Here is a 20,384-nt window from a genome sequence, read left to right as displayed (position 1 = left end):
ATATGTAGCTTTATTATACCGGAGAAACCATAACCGCCCTATGTGGGAGGGATTGAATACTGCAGGATAGCTGGAGATGATGTGGTTCATCATGAGTGTTTGGACCATCAGCGACTCAAAAAATACTGCAAATCAATCTGAAAAACCCAGGAAGGAATGCACACCCATAGTAATCCCAATATTAAATGAAGTAGATTAGCTGTCACATTAAAACCATGCATCCAGCTATGGAGATACAGCCGATTCGTGGCTTCTTGGATGTTGAATTTCGGCCAAAATGTAAACCAGTGTTAAACGTAGTGTTTGATTAGACTAAACTCAATATATTTTTATATTCATCCCGTCCGACTTCATTAAACGTTACTGGTTAAGATAGTCATCATGCACCAGCCGAAACTGCACGTTTTAAGAAACAAATCAGTCCAGAATATTGTCTAGCACGTTATTTGGGTCGCTTTTTGTTCAAACATTTCGCTTCGGGTGGTAAAATTACAGGCCTGAGTATTTAATCCTACAGTTAGCACCGATGTGTACAAACTGATTATCGCCTGTGCTCGGATTGCATCTACACAAATGAGCTGTTTGACGACCGATGGTTTTAAACTGCATCCAGTTTAACAGGGGAACCAACCGCTCCTCAACGGTAATGGAAGACACTGCAGTCCCTGCGCTCCACTGATACACAGTCGTACTTCTTTAGGTAGCTAAATACTTTAAGGCTGATATGAGCAAAGGTGGAACATGAACTCCAGTCCATCGATAGTATTCGTTATATCGGCACTGAACAGAGTTTTGGGCGTGTTATAAGGCCTAGTATTGACCACCGATAGTAAACTGAACTTTTCCGAGACCCAAAGTTGTCAGGCAGCGCATCTTGCACGCATGCGCATCCTTCTATCCAGCTCTAAATAAGAGTTAAAACAGAAACGAGGTGAGTTCCACATTTTTAAACAATACGGGCGTTAATACTCATTTATTGCCGTGAACAGTAGCACAGTTTGAAAAAGCGGCCTTCGTCATGCTAATTAGCGTAAGTTCACAATATTTCCACTCTGATTTAAAACGGCGAGAATAAATCGTTTTTTTCAAGTTTCTATTGAAGAAATTAATCACGCAACAATGTTGAAGCTCGTAACAGTAGCGCGATGTTATTGCGAGTGTACGTGATGTTTTGCGAAATATTTGCGTTTTGCAAAATGCGTTTTCCTATTGTTATTAACCGGGAAACTTATTTATTACAGATTGTCCTTAGCTGGCTGCATCCAGTCACAATGCTACGGCTAGCAGCAGTCTAGCAATCCTCCGTTCAGTTGAACGGAGTGGAGCTAGCAGACTGTTAGCTTCATGTCTAGCTAGCAACCTGGGCTGACATTCCGTGACAAGGGGAAAGTGAAGAAAATAACTCGAGTGACGGAAAACACAAAGTCAGGAAATTACACCGCAAGCATTTGCCTTTGTTCGACGCGTAGAGGCTTTGCATGATTTGTTTAAATGGGTAACTTGAGTAATTTACATAGTTTAAACGTGTTGGTGGCCTCTTCCTATGCTCCGCCATTTTGTATAAGACGAATGCTAATCATGGGCGCTCCTACATACACTTTATTTATGGCTAGAATAAAACTGACGTATCAAGTGCAAAGTCAAACTTAATCAACATCTATTAGCTCGGGCTGTTGTTTACTTTTAACATGGTTATGGCCACCATGAAAACAGAAAATGTCACCTTAATTCAGTGTTGAACATGCGTCAAGACTAAAACGTTATATCGTAATATTAGTCGGATAAAAACGTTTTTAAGTTGGGCCAGTCAGTACAGAAAACAGTGTTTTCTTTAAAATCGATAAACAAATTACCCTCTCCCTTGTTCATAACCAGGCAAACAGCCGGTTTTAAGAGATACTGTTAAAACAAGGAAAAGATGAACTTGTGTGGTTAACTTCAAGTTGAGACATCTTTCCTCATGTTTGTCAATGATCCTGATGAAGGTTCACTCTAATGGGGCCGTTTGTGCACGAATTTCCCTGTTAGTTGACCAGCAAAACAATATTATTATTGACTGTTTTGTCTTAAATCGAAGTGCATGGTGTATCCTGCAAGCCAGAACGCAGTCGCCATCTAGCGGTGATGTTGGGTAATGTTGTTTACAAGTGCAGGTAGAAATTGTTGTCTTTGGGAGCACTTTGTAGGTAAAACCATACAGGGGGGCTGCTTCTCTGTGATAATCACGCACAGTCAGCACCATAGACGGAGAACAATACAATGATTTGAGTCAGATTTGTGGACTGAACATTTATATTCAACCTTTGTTAGATTTTGAACACCTGTAACGTTTTTGTGTCAGTTGTCAGTATATGACAATGTCTTTAATGGGACTGTTGTCTATGCAGGTCAGGGATATCAGAGGAGTGGGAATGACCGACACTCCACCCAGTGATGGCCCCTCCCAGGGAGCAGAGTTTGACATGATGGGTGCTCTGGACTGGAAGGATGGTATTGCCACACTGCCGGGCAGTGACATCAGGGTACAAGAGAGATTTGTGTTCCTGTCCAGGATCATCTCATCATACATTTTTATTAAAGAAAACATTAACCTTTAGAGGAAAAGAAAGCAAGAGATATTTCACACAGGATATGCCATATATTTATTGAATGTTACTAGTTAGGCTGTCAGGAGACAAAGTGAATTAAGGGGGACCTTAGCTCCACAACTTCCTGGGAGAAACCTTGATGAGCATACCTGTTTCTACCACACCTGTGTCTTTCAGTTCCGCATGACAGAGTTTGGGACTCTTGAGATTGTCACAGACCTAGAGGTCAAAGGGCAGAAGGCAGAGCCTAATCGCCAGACCTTGGACCCAGCACAGTCTCACACTCCTACCCCTCCACCAGAGGGCCAATCACAGACTGGCACAGCCACAGCTCCAGCCAATCAGAATCAGCCAGGATTGTCTCAATGTAAAGGTATGACAGCACATGTTTTTAACCCTTACAACTTTGTTATTGTAAAGAATTGCAGTGTTTATTTTTTATGCTCCACACGTCGGTTTCAGCCCTTCTTTCTGCTTTGTACTCTAGCCCCTGGTCCTGTGCTTCTGTCTTTAGAGGAGGGCCCCAGCATGGAGGGCCCCAGTGTGGAGGTTGGTCCCAGTGTTGAGGTTGGCTCTAGCGCAGACATGGGCCCAAATGGGGAGATGTCAAGGTGCCGGGCCTGTGGTGGCCATGTTCACCGGGACGCCCTCCTTCAAGGCAAATTCTGTAGCTCCATTTGTGCCCAGCCCTCCAGTGGCAGGTAAAATCCCACAGCTGGTATTCTCTGACACCTCTTTGTTGTCCTTCAGATTTTTTTGTTTTGTTATTTCATCACCAGCCAAATCTTACCTTTCTACAGATCCTCTCCAGGGGAAGCAAGGGAGAGTCAAAGTGTTGAGTGTGAGAGGCTAGGTAAACGTGTGCGCAAAAAGAGGAAGATCTATATGGATTCTGGTGATGAAGAGGAAGACAACCAAGAGGAACCAGAGGTGAGGAGCATACTCTTGGCATTGGTCTCCAGTTTTGTTCCCTTTCAGAGCTACAGGCCACTCAAGTGTTTAGTGATGTCTTTCTGTTATAATTGAGGTTTTGCAATAAAGTATCTAATTGAATTTTCCTATTCTGATCATTTCTCTTTTCTTCTTCTTTTCAAGTCAAGAAAATACACAAGATGGCTGAGAAACAAAGTTGATAGTTTTGATTATTGACACATTCTTTCATTCCACCTTTTGTAGGAAAAGGCCAAGAGTACCAAAGGCAGAAGAGGTGCCAAAATTGCCAAACTGGGTATGTTAAAGACTGCTGCCACTGTAGAGGGGAGCGAGGGATGGAGAAAGATGTTTTCTTGTCTCAAAGTGTTTCTAAATCCCATAATAAATGACTGACATGGTTACCTAAATTCAAGGCCTTAACAGGTTTTAAATACAACTCAAGATAAGATTTCATGTCTTAAATTCAGTTTTATAAGTCTTAAAAATGCTGCAGCTTAATGTCGTGCTGTTGTTCTTGTGAGACATTAAACCTCTTGCAGATTGTCCTCTGAGATATCAACTTTTCAATTTCAAATTTGCAGCATTTAACAGGTCTTTAAATATCTTACCTCTAACTTATGAAACATACAGGCACACTGTGTCTGTAAGTGTGACACAAGACCAAATGAAGAGTTTATTTGAATTGGGTATGTATTAGGTTCTATCAATGTTCTACCAATCAAATATAGAGGAATAGATTAAAATATTTTTTACTCTTAAATTATCACGATTTCAGAAAAATGTCACATAAACTGAGCTGATCTGATACAATACATATAAAACTTGGAGAAGAGCTGTATCTGCATCTGTATGTTTTTCATGAATGTGATGGAGGTCCTCATGTACCAACTACAGTTCATTACACTTAAGTCTTATTTGCCCAACCCTCAGTTACTGCCCCAGCCAATAAGAAACGGGCATGGAGCTGGCCAGCTTACTTGGAAGAGGAGAGGGCCATCGCTGCTCCTGTTAAACTATTCAAAGAGGTATTTCCCCTCCTATACACTGTTTTAATTTTATTTAATTTTTTTTAAGTATAAAGTGTATATGGTCTCAGATAAGCCAAATCCTAACTGTGCTATGATGTACATGTGTCTTGCAGCACCAGTCGCTTCCTCAAAGCAGGAACAGTTTTAAGGTGGGAATGAAGCTGGAGGGGCTGGACCCATCTCACCCGTCTCTGTTCTGTGTACTCACTGTTGCAGAGGTATGTGTGCTTATAGTTTTTTGTGACTAGACCACATTTATTTTTTTATCCCTGTTTATAATTAAGAATTTGACTGTCCCATTGCCTCTCAGATTCAAGGCTATAGGGTCAGGCTTCACTTTGACGGTTACCCAGAATGCTACGACTTCTGGGCCAATGCTGACTCGTGGGATATGAAACCGGCTGGCTGGTGTGAAAAGAATGGGCATAAGTTATTGTTGCCTAAAGGTAGTGACACGCACACACACATCCATGCTTTTACAAACCACTTTACTTACTTACTTTAAGTAGGTAAAGTTGCATGTTAAACAACTTTACTGAGTAAGTTTGTCTTGTAGGTTGTAAGGATGGAGAGTTTAATTGGAGCATGTATGTGAAGAACTGTAGGGGTCAGCTGGCCCCAAAACACCTTTTCAAGAGCCTCAACACAGTGGGTATTAAGCACACACAATCTGTATACTCTAAGGCCATCAGATTGTTCTTTAATTCAGGGTTTATTTCTGCTAAATGTTTATTTATTTTTTATTTCAGTCGGTGACTCCATCTGGATTTAGAGCAGGGATGAAGCTGGAGGCGATCGACAGGAAGAACCCATCGTTGATCTGTGTAGCAACCATTGCTGCTGTTGTTGACAACCGACTGCTCATTCATTTTGACAACTGGGATGACACATATGATTATTGGTAAGAGCCTGGTTTAAAAATGAAGGAAGGAGTATGATCCATAGATATCCCCAAGTCCACTTGGAGGACTGCTGTAAATCCAAGAGAAATCTATGGTAGCTTAATGTAGGTTATGACATCAACACGGTGCCTGTGTATTCACAGGCAGGGTTGGTAACTATTTCTAATATGCACTTTTTTATATGTTTGAAATGGTCTTTACACCCTGGCAGCAATAAATAACTTATGGGCTCTGATAAAGGAGTGAAAAAGATCTGTCATTTATCTGTAGCTGCCATAATCCTGTAAAAACGCCCACCAATCACTGCCTTGTGGCCCGCTTGGAAAGAACCAATGAAATGCCTCCTTGCCCCGCTGCATGTACTCTACTCTCCTGTGGACAAGCCTGAGCTCAGTGCGCATCGCAGCTACATTGCTACGTAACAGTAGCCATGTTTGTTTTAAACATTCGGTATGATAATATTAGGTGTTTGCAATCTGGTGAATGAGACATGAATTAAAATTGCGGGCCTTTCTCCGCTTTGCTCTGAAGCAGCGGCACCTGTGCACCTCTGTGTGTGGTGGGAGCCCTGAGGGCAGAGGGAGGGGTCAGGGCAGAGGGAGGGGTTAGACGGAGCCCTGAGGAGATGCTACTTTCAAATCTTGCTAGCTTTTCAACATTACCAACCCTGCCTTTTAAGGTATGAAGAGCATGGAAAGGTATTGGAAGTGAATGTAATAAGGTCTTGACAAATTTGGAAATTGGACAAAAAGTCTGGAGAAGTTGGACAAACATACATAACTAGAGTCTATGCAGCTGGAACACATTTTAAAAAAATTCTAAAATTGTGCTGTTATTGGGTGCCTGTTTACCTTGTAGTTGTATTTTGTCAAGGTGTGACGCTAGCAGTCCATACATCCATCCTGTGGGATACTGTGAAGAGGCTGAGCTAACTCTGACCACTCCAGCTGGTAAGACACAGACCAAGACACACGTGGGTCAGTATAAACTATTTAAATATACTGTAGGGAATGCAGACTCTAACATTATTAGAAATAAAAACTAATCAAAAATTTTATTCTGATGAATTATTATTTACTTTATTAAATTATTGTTTAATCAGTGTGATGTTCTATAGAATTTTGCACATTTCTGGTATTTCTAAAATACTGTTGCTACTGTAAGAAAGTGACTGAAATAATTTATACCAATAAAGTAAATATATTGAAGATCATTTTAAAAGTACATCAATGGTGAAATGCATGCTACTGTCAGTTCCTGTGGATGTCCTGATTTTCACTAGTTACTGATCCATGTGTCACAAGACTGAATCTAATGGCTCTAATTCCCTCTCTAAAGAATATAAGCAACCCAAGACTTTCTCATGGGAGAAATATCTGGAAGAGACGGGCACACAGGCTGCTCCTGCGCGCGCTTTCAAACCGGTATAACTCGCACACAGAGATTTATAATATGTACAATAGCAGTCTAGATCTAGTCATGCGATTGATGTTCTGCCCTGTGTTTGCAGCGACCTCCACATGGCTTTCAGATTGGGATGAAAGTGGAAGCTGTGGATAAGAGGAACCCCATGCTCATCCGTGTTGCAACTATAGCGGACACTGAGGACCACCGACTAAAGGTACAACATGGCTCCTCATCAGGATGTGTTTCGTCTTGCTCTGTGCTCAGCTTCTGTCTAGTTTGCCTTTAATCCCCCCCCCCCCCTGTTCTCTAGATTCATTTTGACGGCTGGAGTTCAGAGTATGACTACTGGGTGGAGACAGACTGCCCTGATCTGCACCCTGTAGGCTGGTGTCAGAAAACCGGTCACCCACTACAATACCCTAACGGTGAGACACGCTCCCTCACTCACACACTCTTCTTGTCCGTCCTACCTGATATTCATAGAGGTCAGTCAAGGTGTCTTCGGAGAAAGATCCAAAATTGTTATTTCAACAGATGAGTCAGCGCTGTTTTGTCTCTGTCTTCATTTAACATTAAACATAGAAATATTCTTCTTGTATAGTTTAATGAGTGTGTGTGTGTGTTTTTTCAGGTTCCAGTGATTTAGTAACTGCCCCAGGACAAGGATGTCCTACCCCTGGATGCAACGGGGTTGGCCACATTAGAGGACCTCGCTATGGGACCCACTACACGTTAGTAGCACGTACTCCGTTTTGTGCTTTTACAAGGCCTTTCACAATTCCCTAATCCACAGATTGGCCCGGTCGGATCATGTAAATTAACATTCTGATTAATTGCAAGTGGGTGAAATAACACATAATTAACAAGGAAAATATTATTAATGTTTTCTAAAATGTGAACATAGCAGAGCTGCTGTCGGACCGCTTCATTTGTAAGTGCGTCCCCAGAGAGAAGCTCGAGAAACAGCAAACTTCGTTGATTTTAGAAGTTAAGGGTCTAGTCTCTGTCAAGTTTAGGCTATAACTCCAGTTAGTTTTGCTGCTTAAATGTCCGGTGATATTAGCTGCAGTGACATCACTGTGCGCATGGAAACATGTTTAATTTCTGAAAGCAGCCTCTCTAATCATTAAAGTAAATCGTTATAGATAACACTCATACATTAATACAGTACAAAAAAAAAAAAACGTAGCCTACGGGGACTGTAGAGGGGTAGTGAAGTGTCCACGCGGGTCTCTAGTTCGGAGAAAATAATTCATTCAAGTGGGTGGAGGGTGGATGATTTTAAGCCTACGTGTGGATTCGGATGAAGAGCCAATCCCCGCGTTATTAATGTATAGTGTGTTTGTGTGTACATAATATACTCTATATGTTTGTGTAGTTCTCTTCATACAAACTTTTGTAGTGTTTTACACTAAAAGGCTATATATATAGCAAACAGTGTATGTATATTATTCAATTCAACTTTATTTATAGTATAAAATCCTAACGAGTTATCTCAAGACACTTTATAGAGTAGGTCTAGACCACACACTATAATATACAAAGACCCAACAATTCCAGTAAATATTTAAGTCTGTTAATTATATAGACATCCGTACATTCTTATCACATTATGCTATATTGTTAATTGAATTCAAAGCAAATATAGAAGTTGCCATAAACCCTATCCTGCTCATCTGACAGTCATAAAATACTGTGTATGACAAAACAATGAACAGCTGATGCAGTTATGCCGCACATCATATTTATTTGACAGCTTATTTGATGGTTCGTTACCCAGAACCATCTGAGAACCTGTCTTTGGAAACTGTTTATCACATCTGCCATTGTTTTGAACAATCACTCGCAGCCATCACAAACACCTAAACCACTTAGCTGCCAGTAGCTCCTTACAGTTTTGATTGGTTCAATTTTGTAATGTTATGTTGCGAGAATCCAACTGCCATGCAAGTACATTTTCATGTCCTACATATTCTGAATTCATTTTCTGTCTCAGTAAACTTTTGTTACTTTGCACCTACCCTTTGGTATAATACTTTTTAATATAGGCTATCTTTTATCAGTACATTGTAACCTAAATGCTGTGCAAAGTACTATTTATGAAAACCTCCCTTTCTAAATTATTATTCATATTTCTTCTCCATCTTTGCTGTATACGATCACGTTTGCTCAAACAGCACATTAATAGTTTAGTTTAATTTGTATCCATGTTTAGGGACTGTGTATGTAATGCATACAGGAGGAGAAGAAAGAGTCTCAGTGTTCTTAAATGTCATTTATTCTTGTGTGGGCTGCCTGCAGTGTAAATGTGTTGCTTGTGTGTATGTGTAGGAGTTTTCGATCTTTAAGGTGATATCTATCTGCTTTTTCTTGTTGTAACCTGTTAAACTGCAGAGCATCAAAATTCAAAAGAGGCCGTTTGTTTTAGGCCTGGGTCAAATTTGTGTCTTTTGTGTGTGCAGTCAGGTGAGCTGTCCCTACTCAGAGATGAATTTTAACAAGGAGGGCTTGCTGCCAGATCGCCTCAGCGGAGAACGACCCCTCGCCCTCAGTGGACCTCATCCACGTGGGCGACGTCCGGATCCTCACACAAACACTACGACACAGACCTCCGCAACGCCAGACCAGCTGGAAGGAGCTGAAGACTCCCAGAACAGGTTTGCAGCTGTCACTCCACAAAAACAGCATGAATACACCTTAAAAGCCACTAACACCCTAAGCGGGATGGATAAGCACATAAGAAGCTGGGTCCAGACTAGTTTAATGATAGCCAGACAGACTATTTTAAGAGGATAGAAGAATGGAGTGGTGCCGTCAATCCAGGAGTGGGCTTGTGAGATGGCTAGAGTGGGGGCGTTTGAAACAATGTCATATAAACGGTTTGCCAGATTGGATGTCTATACTCGAAAATGGGGAAAGTACCTATGCTTTCTGGATGGCTCCTCAGAAGCTTTGTGCTGGGGAGAGACGCGTATGATAGGCTTATGGTGTTGTCATGGTTTATTTGGTTTATTGTCTATTTTATTACTATTTTGTTGAATGGTCTTGAATATTGTAGTTACTGTGTCATCTTTTTTTGACTCCAGTCTGGGTGGGTGGTGGTGGTATATATCCACGACGTTCCACTTCCGGGATTGCTGCGTCGCTGCCGGAAATTCTGCCAGATGTGCCTCTTTTCGGCCGGATGTCTGTTACCTTCCGCTTCTTTGTGTTGTAATTTTAAACTCCGGTGGATTTATGAGGACTATGGTTAACTGCTCCTCAGATCTCTGCAGGGTAAATACCAGTAAATCCAGACCGCTAGCTTGACTATCCAATCTTGTCCAATCTGCGTTTTCTGTTGCACAACTAAAACAACCTTTGAACGTACACATGTTCCACCAAAACAAGTTCCTTACCGAGGCTATTTTTCTGCAGCGGCACCGTGGCTCCACTTAGCACCGCCCAAGACGATTGTGATTGGTTTAAAGAAATGCCAATAAACCAGAGCACGTTTTTTTCTCCCATCCCGGAATGCTTTGTGGACTAGCCAGACCCTCCTTCACAGCGCTGTGGAGATAGGTCTGGCAATGCGAGACTAGGTGACGGGGGGTTAGTTTGGGTGTATTCATGTTGCGAATTGTATGTTTTGTATGTTGTTAAAAGAAATAAAAATTGTTAATCACAAAAAAAAAGTCACTAGCACTCCACTCCCAAGTGAACTCCTTTCAGTATTTGCATGCAACTCTATCCAGTGGTCTGTATCTGAGAGCGGGTTATCTGTGTTGCTAGGAAACCGGTGACATTGGAAGCTGAGCGTTTAGGATGTAACGCTCAGCTGGAGCCCCCGGGTGGAGCCAGTGAGCGGAGCCACAATGGAACAAGGCCTAAAAGGTACAGTCGTGAATCTGTCACACCACGCTGTGCTGCTGTAGTTCATTGCAGAAGATGTTCTCCTGTATTAGAGAGTGACTTCTAACTTGTATGTTTCTCCAGGACGGCTCCAGTTCCCAAATACCTGAAAATGCACTACGTTAAAGAGGAGATTGGCGATAGTAAAGGTGCGTGTGAATGTGTGTAAAATGAGACGTGCTAAAGCATGTAAGTCACCAACTCACTCCCACTGAATGCTGCCTTCCCTCCTCTTCCCTCTTAGCCTCTCCAGACGCCATCTCTCTCCAGCAGGCCCTCCACGAGTCTGTGTTTTCCCCCGGCATCTCTGCCTCCCCCCCTCACCGGGTAGCTCTCTGCTGGGACAAACACTGCCAGCTGCTGCCTGAGGTCCTAGGGCTGACTGCCAAGAGAGTGGCCACTTGGAGTGCTGAGGAGGTCAGACATGCTTACACTCTCACACTGCGCCAACACATGAAAAGCAGACATGCTGCTCATTCACTCATCCAACATGAAGGCATCTCATGTTATTCAGGGAAACTGCCACTGTGCATGAATATTCAAGGAAAACGTTTCTGGTTCTGTATTGGTGCTCTCTTTCTGCCTGTCAGTTCAGTAAAGACATACAAGGCACTTTGATTATTTATTGATTGGAACTTCTTGTGTTTGACAGTCTCTCTGAAGGTTTTAGCTGTAAGTTGTTTCTCTTTTTTTTTCATCAGGTGTCCACTTTTGTCAAAGGTCTCCCAGGATGTAAAGAACATGCTGCTACATTTAAAACCGAGGTAAGCTAACAAAGACTTGAACCTACTTAAGGGCAATTTCACACCTGCCTTGTTTAGTTTGGTTGAATCATCAACTGAGTCGGTCCAAAGCAAACCAACTACAGGTGTGAAAACATCCTAAGATTGAACTAATGATTACTTTAATTAACAAAAGATCATATAATTGTCCACATAATCACTTAATAATTGCAATGTTAATGTATGGCTGCCACCTGTGTATATTCTGATGTGTGACATAAAGCACGTGGAAAAAGGGCCTGAAATGTCTTTGCGTATTAAATCATATTGCAATACCAGTCAGTGTGCAGATTTTGTAGTGCCTTATTAGTGGGTTTGCTGTGCGGCTCTGCATGAGTCTGCATTTTCATAACATACATTTTTATATTTCATATTTTTTAAAGACCCTTTTGATCCACATCTTCTCCTGCAGTTAATGCTACCAAATGATTTGTCAAATGTATTTAATTTTTTTGTAGATATACAATAAAAACTCCATTAAAATATCACATTAAATAACTGTAAATAGGCCCATTATGATGACATGTACTGTTTGAGTTATATACTTATGTCTATTAAAACCCAAGAAGTGCAGAAGTGTGCTCATACCCTCATTTATTCCCATTGCATAATTAACTAATTAACAATTTATTAAAGTAATTTACTTCAGGAAATGCTTATCACGTTTTGCATTTGCAATATTTTTTGCTCAGGATTTAATTAAACTGTTGTATGGAAAGGGGACAGACACGGTTAGTGACTAACTGGTGGACATAGCTAAGCATTTAGCAGCTAAAGAGCACGCATTTCCCTCAGGAGTTGGTAGAGACCAAAACCAAAATGAATATTGGAAAATCATTAGGGGGCCAAAAACTCAACTAAATAATGTTGCTTCGTCACTGCTGGATGTGCATATCAGCAGCTGTTAGCTAACAAGTTTGTCATATTAACATAAAAAGTAGATAACATGTCACTGTTGTGTTCACAAGTTGTTCTTGCTGCTGATTGGTTAATATGGATCAGCTTCAATAAAAATCCGCAGCCCATTTCCAAAGGGGCGTCACCAACGGACGCCGCTCAAATGCCTCTGGGCACAATTGGATAGTCCTTCAACCAATCAGACCAACAATCCGGGTGACGTAGCAGCGACAGCGGCATCAACGGGTTGTTGATGCCGCTGCGCTATTGTCATCGGTTGTGATTGGTGCCTCGATTTGGAAAAATTGGAAATGGGCTTGAATGGGCTCTTGGCCAGACTGACTTGCAGAGCAAATCTCAAATTTGCCGGAAGTTTGTCAGGGTTTTCCCAGGCTAGTGATATGGAGCACAACTTCAAATTTCTTTTTTTTTTCTTCTTTTTAGCAAATAGATGGCGAGGCCTTCCTGCTGCTCACCCAAGCAGACATTGTCAAGATCCTGTCCATCAAGTTAGGACCCGCCCTGAAGATTTACAACTCCATCCTCATGTTGAAGAACTCAGACGAAGAGTAAGACCAGACTCTACGACTGACAAGGAATCATTCCCTCATCACCGGTCCCTCAGTGTCGGTTTCATCAACACTCAGCTAGAAGACACGTGATCAAATCCGCCAGAACAGGTTTCGCTCTGCAACAGTGCAGCTACACGAGAGAAACAAGTGGAAGCCATCATCTCAGAAAAACGTCCATCCCTGTCCCCTCTCTCCCTCCTCTCTCCATGATGGACAGTACTGATCAACCTGAGGGAGAGTTTTTACATGATACATGAGGATTCCTTGACTTATATCGTGTTTGTTTACTGAATCATTTAAAAAAAAAAAACTAAAGGCACCTTCAATGCTTAACATTGTACAGTTTCTGAATTGGATTGTGTCATAATTCTGTTGCATTTCCTGTTTTATTTGAAATGTAATGATGCTTGAGCTCAGAGCAGACGAAACAAGAGTGCTTTGTTGCATTTTACCTAGCAACAGATGCATATTTTTTTTATTTATTTTTTTTTTAAAGCTGCAAAAATACAATCGTGAGGTGGCGAGAGGTTTTAAAATGTGAAACCCTGTGGAGCAGAAGCACTATATAGTTCAGTCTTTGTCCTATAGATGGAGATGGTGGGCCACTCCACAGGCCTGAAGGCAAGAGAGTTTGATTAAATTGGAGTTGACTGAAACTTGAATTGAATGGGGGATGGTAAATAGTGTGTGTGTGTGTTTGTGTGTGCACGCGCATGCAAAAGTGACTAAGTGTTTGAGAAATGAGGATGTAATTTCCTATAATAGTTTTTTTTTTATGGTCAGTGGATTGTTTTGTGACGAGCAGGGCTAAGGGCTAAAGTTGAATCAAGGAAACTTGCAGTCTTTTTAAGGTGGAATGAGATAACAAACCAGCTCTGTTCTTCTCCATCTGCTTTTTTGTTTTGTTTTTGAGAATGGCACATGAATATGAATGTTAAAAAAACAGCTTTCAGTTGTTTTTGTTGATATTACCTTGTTTGGTTCATTCACATTGTAAATAGTATAGAGCTACAAAAGGACTGTCCTCACTCCCTAACAGAGTTTACTCCTGCTTGGTTATGCAAAGGCTTGACATCTGTCCACAGGGAAGGACATTGTGACAGTGAACTGAAAAATATGAGCTTCAATTCATACAAAGATTTTGAAAAAAAAAAAGAAAGAAACCTTGTCAGCGTCTTTGTAAATCAGCGTGTACTTCAGCAACTGTTTATATGCAAACAGCTTTTATTTATGTCTTCTTATTTAAAGGGTCATGGTATGCTGTCTTTGGCTTTGAGGTAAGCTGTGGCTGTTTGATGGAAAGCGTGTGAATGGGTGAAAATAAATGAGATGCACACTGTCTGCTGTCCTTATTTAACCTCAGTCATTTCACCACAGACACACACACACACACACACACACACACACACACAGATAATCTAAAACTGGTCTTAAAGTGTACATGTTTTTAATTATTTACTTCTTTACAGTGGTGAGAGCCACATTCACTTAATGCATTTTTTAGGTACAGTAGTTTGACAAAACGATCACAACTCAAGGTCCGTCTACTAGCTTTTGTTCTGGAGCTTTTAACCGTATCATGGCCTTTTCTTGAAGGTCTGTTGACGTGTGAGCTCAGTAGCTGTTACATTTTTAATTGATAGCACTTTTAGGGCATTTTGTCCATGTTGGCTAAAAATGTAAGCATCAAAATGAGTAGTAAGTAACTACATTTACTCATCAACTTGCTCTTTATTATTTTATGCTACTTTTACTGTAGTACTTTTACTATAAAGGAAACTATTGCTCTTTTTACACTACTGCAGTTATTTTCAAATTAAGATTTTAGCTAAAGCCAGTTGTTCCCAACCTTTTTGGCTTGTGCCCCCCTTTCAAATTAACAGTGTCTCTTTGGGGCTCCTTGTCAGTTTTCAGATGTGAGTTGTTAACAAAGAATGATTTCCCCTCTAAACTTCCCAGATGGTTTGATTTAAATAACAGTTTGAGGCCACAAGAAGTAAAACAATGTTACACACAAAAAAAGATCAGAGAAAAGTCCCAAAAAATAAATGAAAATATACAGTATGTACCATAGCAGAACCTTTTTTTTTTATTTTATTTTTACTTCTTTCCTATCCCATTCATCCTCTCATGAACCCCAGATATATGACCATAAAAAATAAAATGGATACAAAACACTTTTTTTTCTATGTATATGATACTTTAGATGGGGCCCGACCCCTATGTTTGGAACCACTAGACTCAACCCTATTTATAAAGTAGTTAAAACAGGCATGTAGTCATGTTTTTTTGTTAAAACAAACTGCTCCAGACATTGTTCAGTCTGTCTACTTATTATATTTAGCTTTTTACTGTCTACTACTGTTTACTTATTTATAAGGCTATCTTGCATTTTTAACTGATGCCTCTTGTTATTGCACTCCCCTTTGCTGCTGTGACACTGCAAATGTCCCCACTGTAGAACGAATAAATAATGATCTTATCTTATTAAAATGAGTCTATTTAGTGGCTGGGTTGGCTCAGTTGGTAGAGCAGGGCCACATATGCATAGAGGTTTATGCCTTAATGCAGAGGTCCAAGGTTAGAGTCCAACCTGTGACGAGTTCCTGCATGTCTTCACCCGTTCTCACCTAGCTGTCCTGTCCATTAAAGGTGGATGCCCAAAAAAATATTCTTTAAAAAAAGGCTAAAAGGTAACATGACAGTACATTCAGTCACATTTTTTGAGACATGATTTTGCAATGTGGTCGTGGCCATTACAACCAATAAAGTGTCTGGTTGTGTATTGCTACATGACCCACATGCAAATAGGCAAAACTCAACCACAAACCAGTATGAGTGGGACACATCTGGAAACACATCGCTGCCCACCCTAAAACCACCATGCTGTGTGGCAACACCTGGCCCCGAAGCGACAAGCAGAAACTCACCTAAATGCTGGCTAGTAGTGGGCCCATAGACTGTAATATTAATATTAACCATATCTGTTGGCCCACGTGACACCTGTTGCCATTGATGGAAACTGAGCCGCCCAGATCGTGGGCCAGAATGTAGCTAGTAACGTTACAGATAAAATAAAAAAAAAATGTACACACATTTATGAGCACTATGATAGATTTCACAACTTCAAACAGCACTCCACTGATTTAGCATTTCTTTGTCAAACCATAATATACCTGGCGTCTACATTTCCCACAATGCATTTTGACCACCGTCAGTTTGGTCGGAGATTCGAGTGTGTTATGCTAGTAGCAGCTAACGTAGTGGAAGATGGAGGCTAGTGGCTAGCCTCAAACAGAGATGGGGAGCGAGCTACAGAGGTCTGGTAAACTCACTTCTTTCTAACTCCACACACCCCCATACTTTTATTTTCAAACATGTATCGCTAGTCCTCAGACCGAACTGAAGCGGACTCAAGTGACATCACTTGAGGCAATTGCAGCTCCCTCTGGAGCCACAAAAGGCTATATATATATATTTTTTTCTTCACATATGGTAGCAGGCTAACGTTACTCCCCAAAACTTTAACATGGGTGGAGTTCCCCTCTGCTAATTGATATTCATACAGTTATGGAAACCATGACGGCTGTCTGAAACGGTAGGGAATTTTACAACTATTTGAAATAAGTCATAAAAATGTGTAGGCTAGTGCACAGGTTTTTGCTCTGGCCTACATCTTTAAGGTTTCTAGTGGAGGATGGCTTTAAAATATCTCCCTGTTTCTGCTACTTGATGGCTGGTGATCACCAAGAATAACTGGGCTCATCGTGGGACTGGCCTGGACCAGCCACAGATTCCCACGACCCCTCCTCTACACACACACACACACACACACACACACACACACACACACACACACACACACACACACACACACACACACACACACACACACACACACATCAAAACAACACAAGCTGCAGAGGCTCACAAGCAGTGAGGACACAGAGGCAGAGCGGCTTTGCACCACTTTTTGTAAGACTGTTTTTACTATAAAAGCTTCATTTCAGGATCCGCAGCGCCTTCTTTTGCGCTGCACACTGGCTTACACAGTAAAGAAAAGGATGAAAAACGTCTTAATGTGAATAGGAATTATACTGTGATAATCTGGATTTAATAAACGGAGGAGTGGGAGGAATAACGCAACTCATGGTTATTTATTTTGATGATGCTGAGGAGCCAGTTTCTGCTTCGGATTTACGTCCAAAAACAAGGCAAGTATACCCGATCTGATTGACTGCATTAAAGTAACCGTACAGTGAGCTGCAGTGAATTAGGCTACTGTAGTCAAGTCAGCAACATGAATTAAAATATAACATTAAAGATGCATGCGTAAAAGCACTTATAAAGCAGCAATTTATCTAGCTTACTGTAGGGCTACGTTTGCGTCCTGTTGAATCACCCGTAGTGTTCACTCGCTCGGGGAAATTAAATCATGAGTTCAACTGGAGCAATAACCGTACTAATGTGACTCTATTTCCATGACCGCAGTGAGAATGTGAAGTGAAATCACAAGGTCCTAAAAGGGGTCAGTCGTTTTTTATTCCCATGAGGATGAATGAGTGATTGGATAACAGTTCAGTCCGGGTTCAGGGAAGCTGCTACAGGGTAGTGGAAAGAGAGTGGCGAGTCTCTGTGTGGCTCCACAGAGACACTGGAGGAGCTGCAGAGAGGTTGGCATCTCATTAAATCAGCCACATGTCTTATTAAAGAAGCTATTTCCTGTTATGTGCAATGCAGAGTAAACTATCTTCTCTCCAACACCCCAGTGCTCTCCCTCTGGTGCTGCAGGCAACACCTTACCTAATTCTAAAATTTCTGCTCTTAGTCATCTTTTCTGTCTTCTCCTCTCTGTTCAGTCTGAAGCCAGAGGATGACAGCAGCAGGTCCTGTCTGCAGCCCCGCCTCCTCCCACTCCTCCCAGTCATCACCTGTTTGCCTCCCAGCATGCCAGAGACACCTGATGAAAGGCAAAGCCCTCCAGACCAAACTGCCCCTGCGCTCTGCCCCAGGTGTGTGGCTCCTGCTGGGTGTAGTGGTGGTTTTGGTGGGGATGGCTGTTGCAGTGGCAGGCTACGTATCCGCAGCACCGAAGCCCGTTGGCGTCGGCCGAGGCAGCACCCACATTGAGCGGATGAAACTGGCCGGGCCCGTGATCATGGGAGTGGGCCTGTTCATCTTCATCTGCGCCGCCACACTGCTGTACGAGAACCGGGATCTGGAAGTCCTCAGACGGGAGTCACCCGATGATCTCGAGGATCTGAAGGGGGGAGACGGCTGGGAGGATTCACAGGAGCAGCCCAGCTTCAGCTGTCAGGAGCAGTGGGAGTACAAAGATGGAGAGCAGGCATGCTGGAGCGCTCCGACCCACACACTCCCCCTCTCAAACCAGAACTGTGGTCCTCCTCTTAACCCACCTCACAGGAACACACACAACAGTGGCAGCAGGCCATCACCGCCGCCTCCTTCAGATGCAGGAGGTGGAGACAGGGAGGAGGTGGAGGAGCAGGAGAAGGAGGGAAGATCCACTCTGCTGGCCCGAGTTCTGCACCACCAGGAGCCAATTCCTCACCCTCCCTCCCCCTGCCCGTCCATCTCCCACTCCTCTGTCTACTCAGACTCTTGCAACTCCAGTGAAATCAACTTCAACATACGGACAGGCTTTCCTCAACACTGAACCCCCCGCCCCCCCCCCCCAGCCCCCCCCCCCCCCCCCCCCCCCACTGGTTCTTCTACTGTATCATAAAATATGCATGATGAGATTCATTTGGAAGTTTCACGTGCAGACACACGCTTAGGACAAGACTATGCATTCCTCAATGAACAGATGAAACGTCTGTTGGTATGTTTTAGTGCCTCAGAGTGGCGCAGTGGCTCTGAGTCACTGTCTGTGAAGGGTGTTTTGTCCTACATCGTTCTCTGACTCACCCACGTTTGAAAGATTGAAGCTATGCTGTTTGATGTCAACTCGCCATCTTGTTGTCTTTGAACTAACCCATGCCCCAAAATCCCTAAAGCCACTGCTTGTTTGACCATATTTGGACGTGAGAAGGATTGCTGAAAACTTATTTGGGTGCAGTACTGGCAGATGGACTCACTCCCTCTCTCTCTCTCTCTCTCTCTATCTCGCTCTCTGGTGGTACGTCTTCATTTCTTTGCTGGAGAGGTTTTGTTAAGTGGATGAGCCAGATTAGGTTTTAAATGAGTCTTTATCTAATCTCACACATACTGTAATCTAGTCTTTATCTGAGGAAATTGCATCTCGGTATAAACAGGAGAAGCGCACAGGGCCACACTCTCTTACTCGACACCTACATCCACGCTATAAATACCAGCTGCTGCACTGTACACATGCAAGTGTTAGTGTAGACTCCAGTTTCAGTGTTTTCCTGTAATTCAACTTTTCTTTTTAATTCACATTGTCAGCTGCTCAATTTTCTCCCTTCGTCGAGTGTGGTGAGGCGAGATATAAGAATTTCAATCAGATGGTGGATAGAAAAAAAAGAGCAATGACTGAGAAAAAAAAAGGCAAAATCTGGTAAGGCTGTTATTCCTGACGCAGCTTAACTGAGTAAAGCGGTCCTATGAGTCGTGTAACTGAAGCCTCGCTCTCCCACCATGCCGACCTTTTATCTGCTCTCGCTTCATCATCTGATTCCTACGCTTCATTCAAATACCCCATCCTCCATCTCAATCCTTGGCTTCTGCAAAACATTGCGGAGTAAAATGTTATCGGGTGCAATTAAGCAAAAGTGAGCCTGTTTGAACAGTCTGAGAGGTAAAAGGGGGTAGGATTTTAATTATCGCCAGAATTTTCTCCTCCAGCCTCTAATTACACAGGGGATCAGTCTGAAGGTTTTTATAGGCGCCTTAGGACCGCAGAGTATTTCCTTGTTGTTCGGGCCCATGCTGGGATCCTGCCATCCAGATGACGACTGAGACTGAATCGAACAGTAATTTCCAGCCACACATTTTACTCACTAAAAACAACTTCCATCTCTCTCTCTCTCTCTCTCTCTCTCTCACACACACACACACACACACACACACACACACACACACACACACACGCACACAGAGACTCAGTAGAGGGTTTTGTGTAGGTACATAATGGTGTTATAAGATGCTGGATGTATTTCAGTAGCAGGTATGAGTCGGGCAGATGCGTCTGAATCTTGCAACAAGCCTTCTTCGCACTTATAGCTCAGAAAAGCAGCTCTCTCCTCACTCACTCTCACACATACACGAGTCCTTCTCACTGTGAGAGATGCTCCGATGTGTTTACATTTAGAGGGAAAGATGCTGGATGTCAGAGCTGCAACCAAAGATTATTACTGATGAATCTGCAGATTATTTTCCTGATTATTGTCAAATCTTTTTGTCT

The 20,384-nt window shown here is 42.3% G+C and overlaps 2 protein-coding genes across 9 annotated transcripts; both read left to right on the top strand.

The window, feature by feature from the left end:
• The first annotated feature begins 375 nt into the window (after nt 1-375).
• On the top strand, nt 376-14,339 carry l3mbtl1b (L3MBTL histone methyl-lysine binding protein 1b). Of its 6 annotated transcripts, none has more exons than XM_028581080.1 (22): nt 376-643; nt 2,388-2,522; nt 2,766-2,961; nt 3,103-3,289; nt 3,389-3,518; nt 3,765-3,816; nt 4,452-4,546; nt 4,663-4,767; nt 4,860-4,995; nt 5,106-5,197; nt 5,299-5,450; nt 6,325-6,428; nt 6,790-6,875; nt 6,962-7,072; nt 7,169-7,283; nt 7,490-7,589; nt 9,321-9,515; nt 10,630-10,731; nt 10,834-10,898; nt 10,994-11,166; nt 11,451-11,513; nt 12,873-14,339. In XM_028581080.1, exons 1-22 carry the CDS (start codon nt 593-595, stop codon nt 12,999-13,001), a joined length of 2,574 nt encoding a protein of 857 aa, XP_028436881.1. In that variant the 5' UTR covers nt 376-592; the 3' UTR covers nt 13,002-14,339. The 6 variants fall into 6 exon arrangements, with proteins under 6 accessions (XP_028436881.1, XP_028436880.1, XP_028436879.1 ...); XM_028581079.1 differs by having other exon boundaries at nt 377-643; nt 3,076-3,289; nt 6,325-6,401; XM_028581078.1 differs by having other exon boundaries at nt 377-643; nt 3,076-3,289.
• Nucleotides 14,340-16,184: 1,845 nt separating this feature from the next.
• LOC114557626 (uncharacterized) lies at nt 16,185-18,683 on the top strand. Of its 3 annotated transcripts, none has more exons than XM_028581196.1 (2): nt 16,185-16,320; nt 17,860-18,683. In XM_028581196.1, exon 2 carries the CDS (start codon nt 17,874-17,876, stop codon nt 18,675-18,677), a length of 804 nt encoding a protein of 267 aa, XP_028436997.1. In that variant the 5' UTR covers nt 16,185-16,320; nt 17,860-17,873; the 3' UTR covers nt 18,678-18,683. The 3 variants fall into 3 exon arrangements, with proteins under 3 accessions (XP_028436997.1, XP_028436998.1, XP_028436996.1); XM_028581197.1 differs by lacking the exon at nt 16,185-16,320 and adding an exon at nt 16,517-16,598; XM_028581195.1 differs by lacking the exon at nt 16,185-16,320 and adding an exon at nt 16,923-17,214.
• Nucleotides 18,684-20,384: the final 1,701 nt, after the last annotated feature.

Source organism: Perca flavescens, chromosome 6 (assembly GCF_004354835.1).
Source record: "Perca flavescens isolate YP-PL-M2 chromosome 6, PFLA_1.0, whole genome shotgun sequence".
Lineage (NCBI taxonomy): Eukaryota > Metazoa > Chordata > Actinopteri > Perciformes > Percidae > Perca > Perca flavescens.
Note: the sequence above shows the minus strand (reverse complement) of the source record. Positions and strands in the feature narration are given on the sequence as shown.

Coding starts and splice junctions, on each gene's coding strand:
- l3mbtl1b (XM_028581078.1), top strand. CDS start 593: ATGGTTTTAAACTGCATCCAGTTTAACAGGGGAACCAACCGCTCCTCA. Junction 5,451..6,324: donor GATGACACATATGATTATTG/GTAAGAGCCTGG, acceptor TATTTTGTCAAG/GTGTGACGCTAGCAGTCCAT. Junction 7,073..7,168: donor CTGAGGACCACCGACTAAAG/GTACAACATGGC, acceptor CCTGTTCTCTAG/ATTCATTTTGACGGCTGGAG.
- LOC114557626 (XM_028581196.1), top strand. CDS start 17,874: ATGACAGCAGCAGGTCCTGTCTGCAGCCCCGCCTCCTCCCACTCCTCC.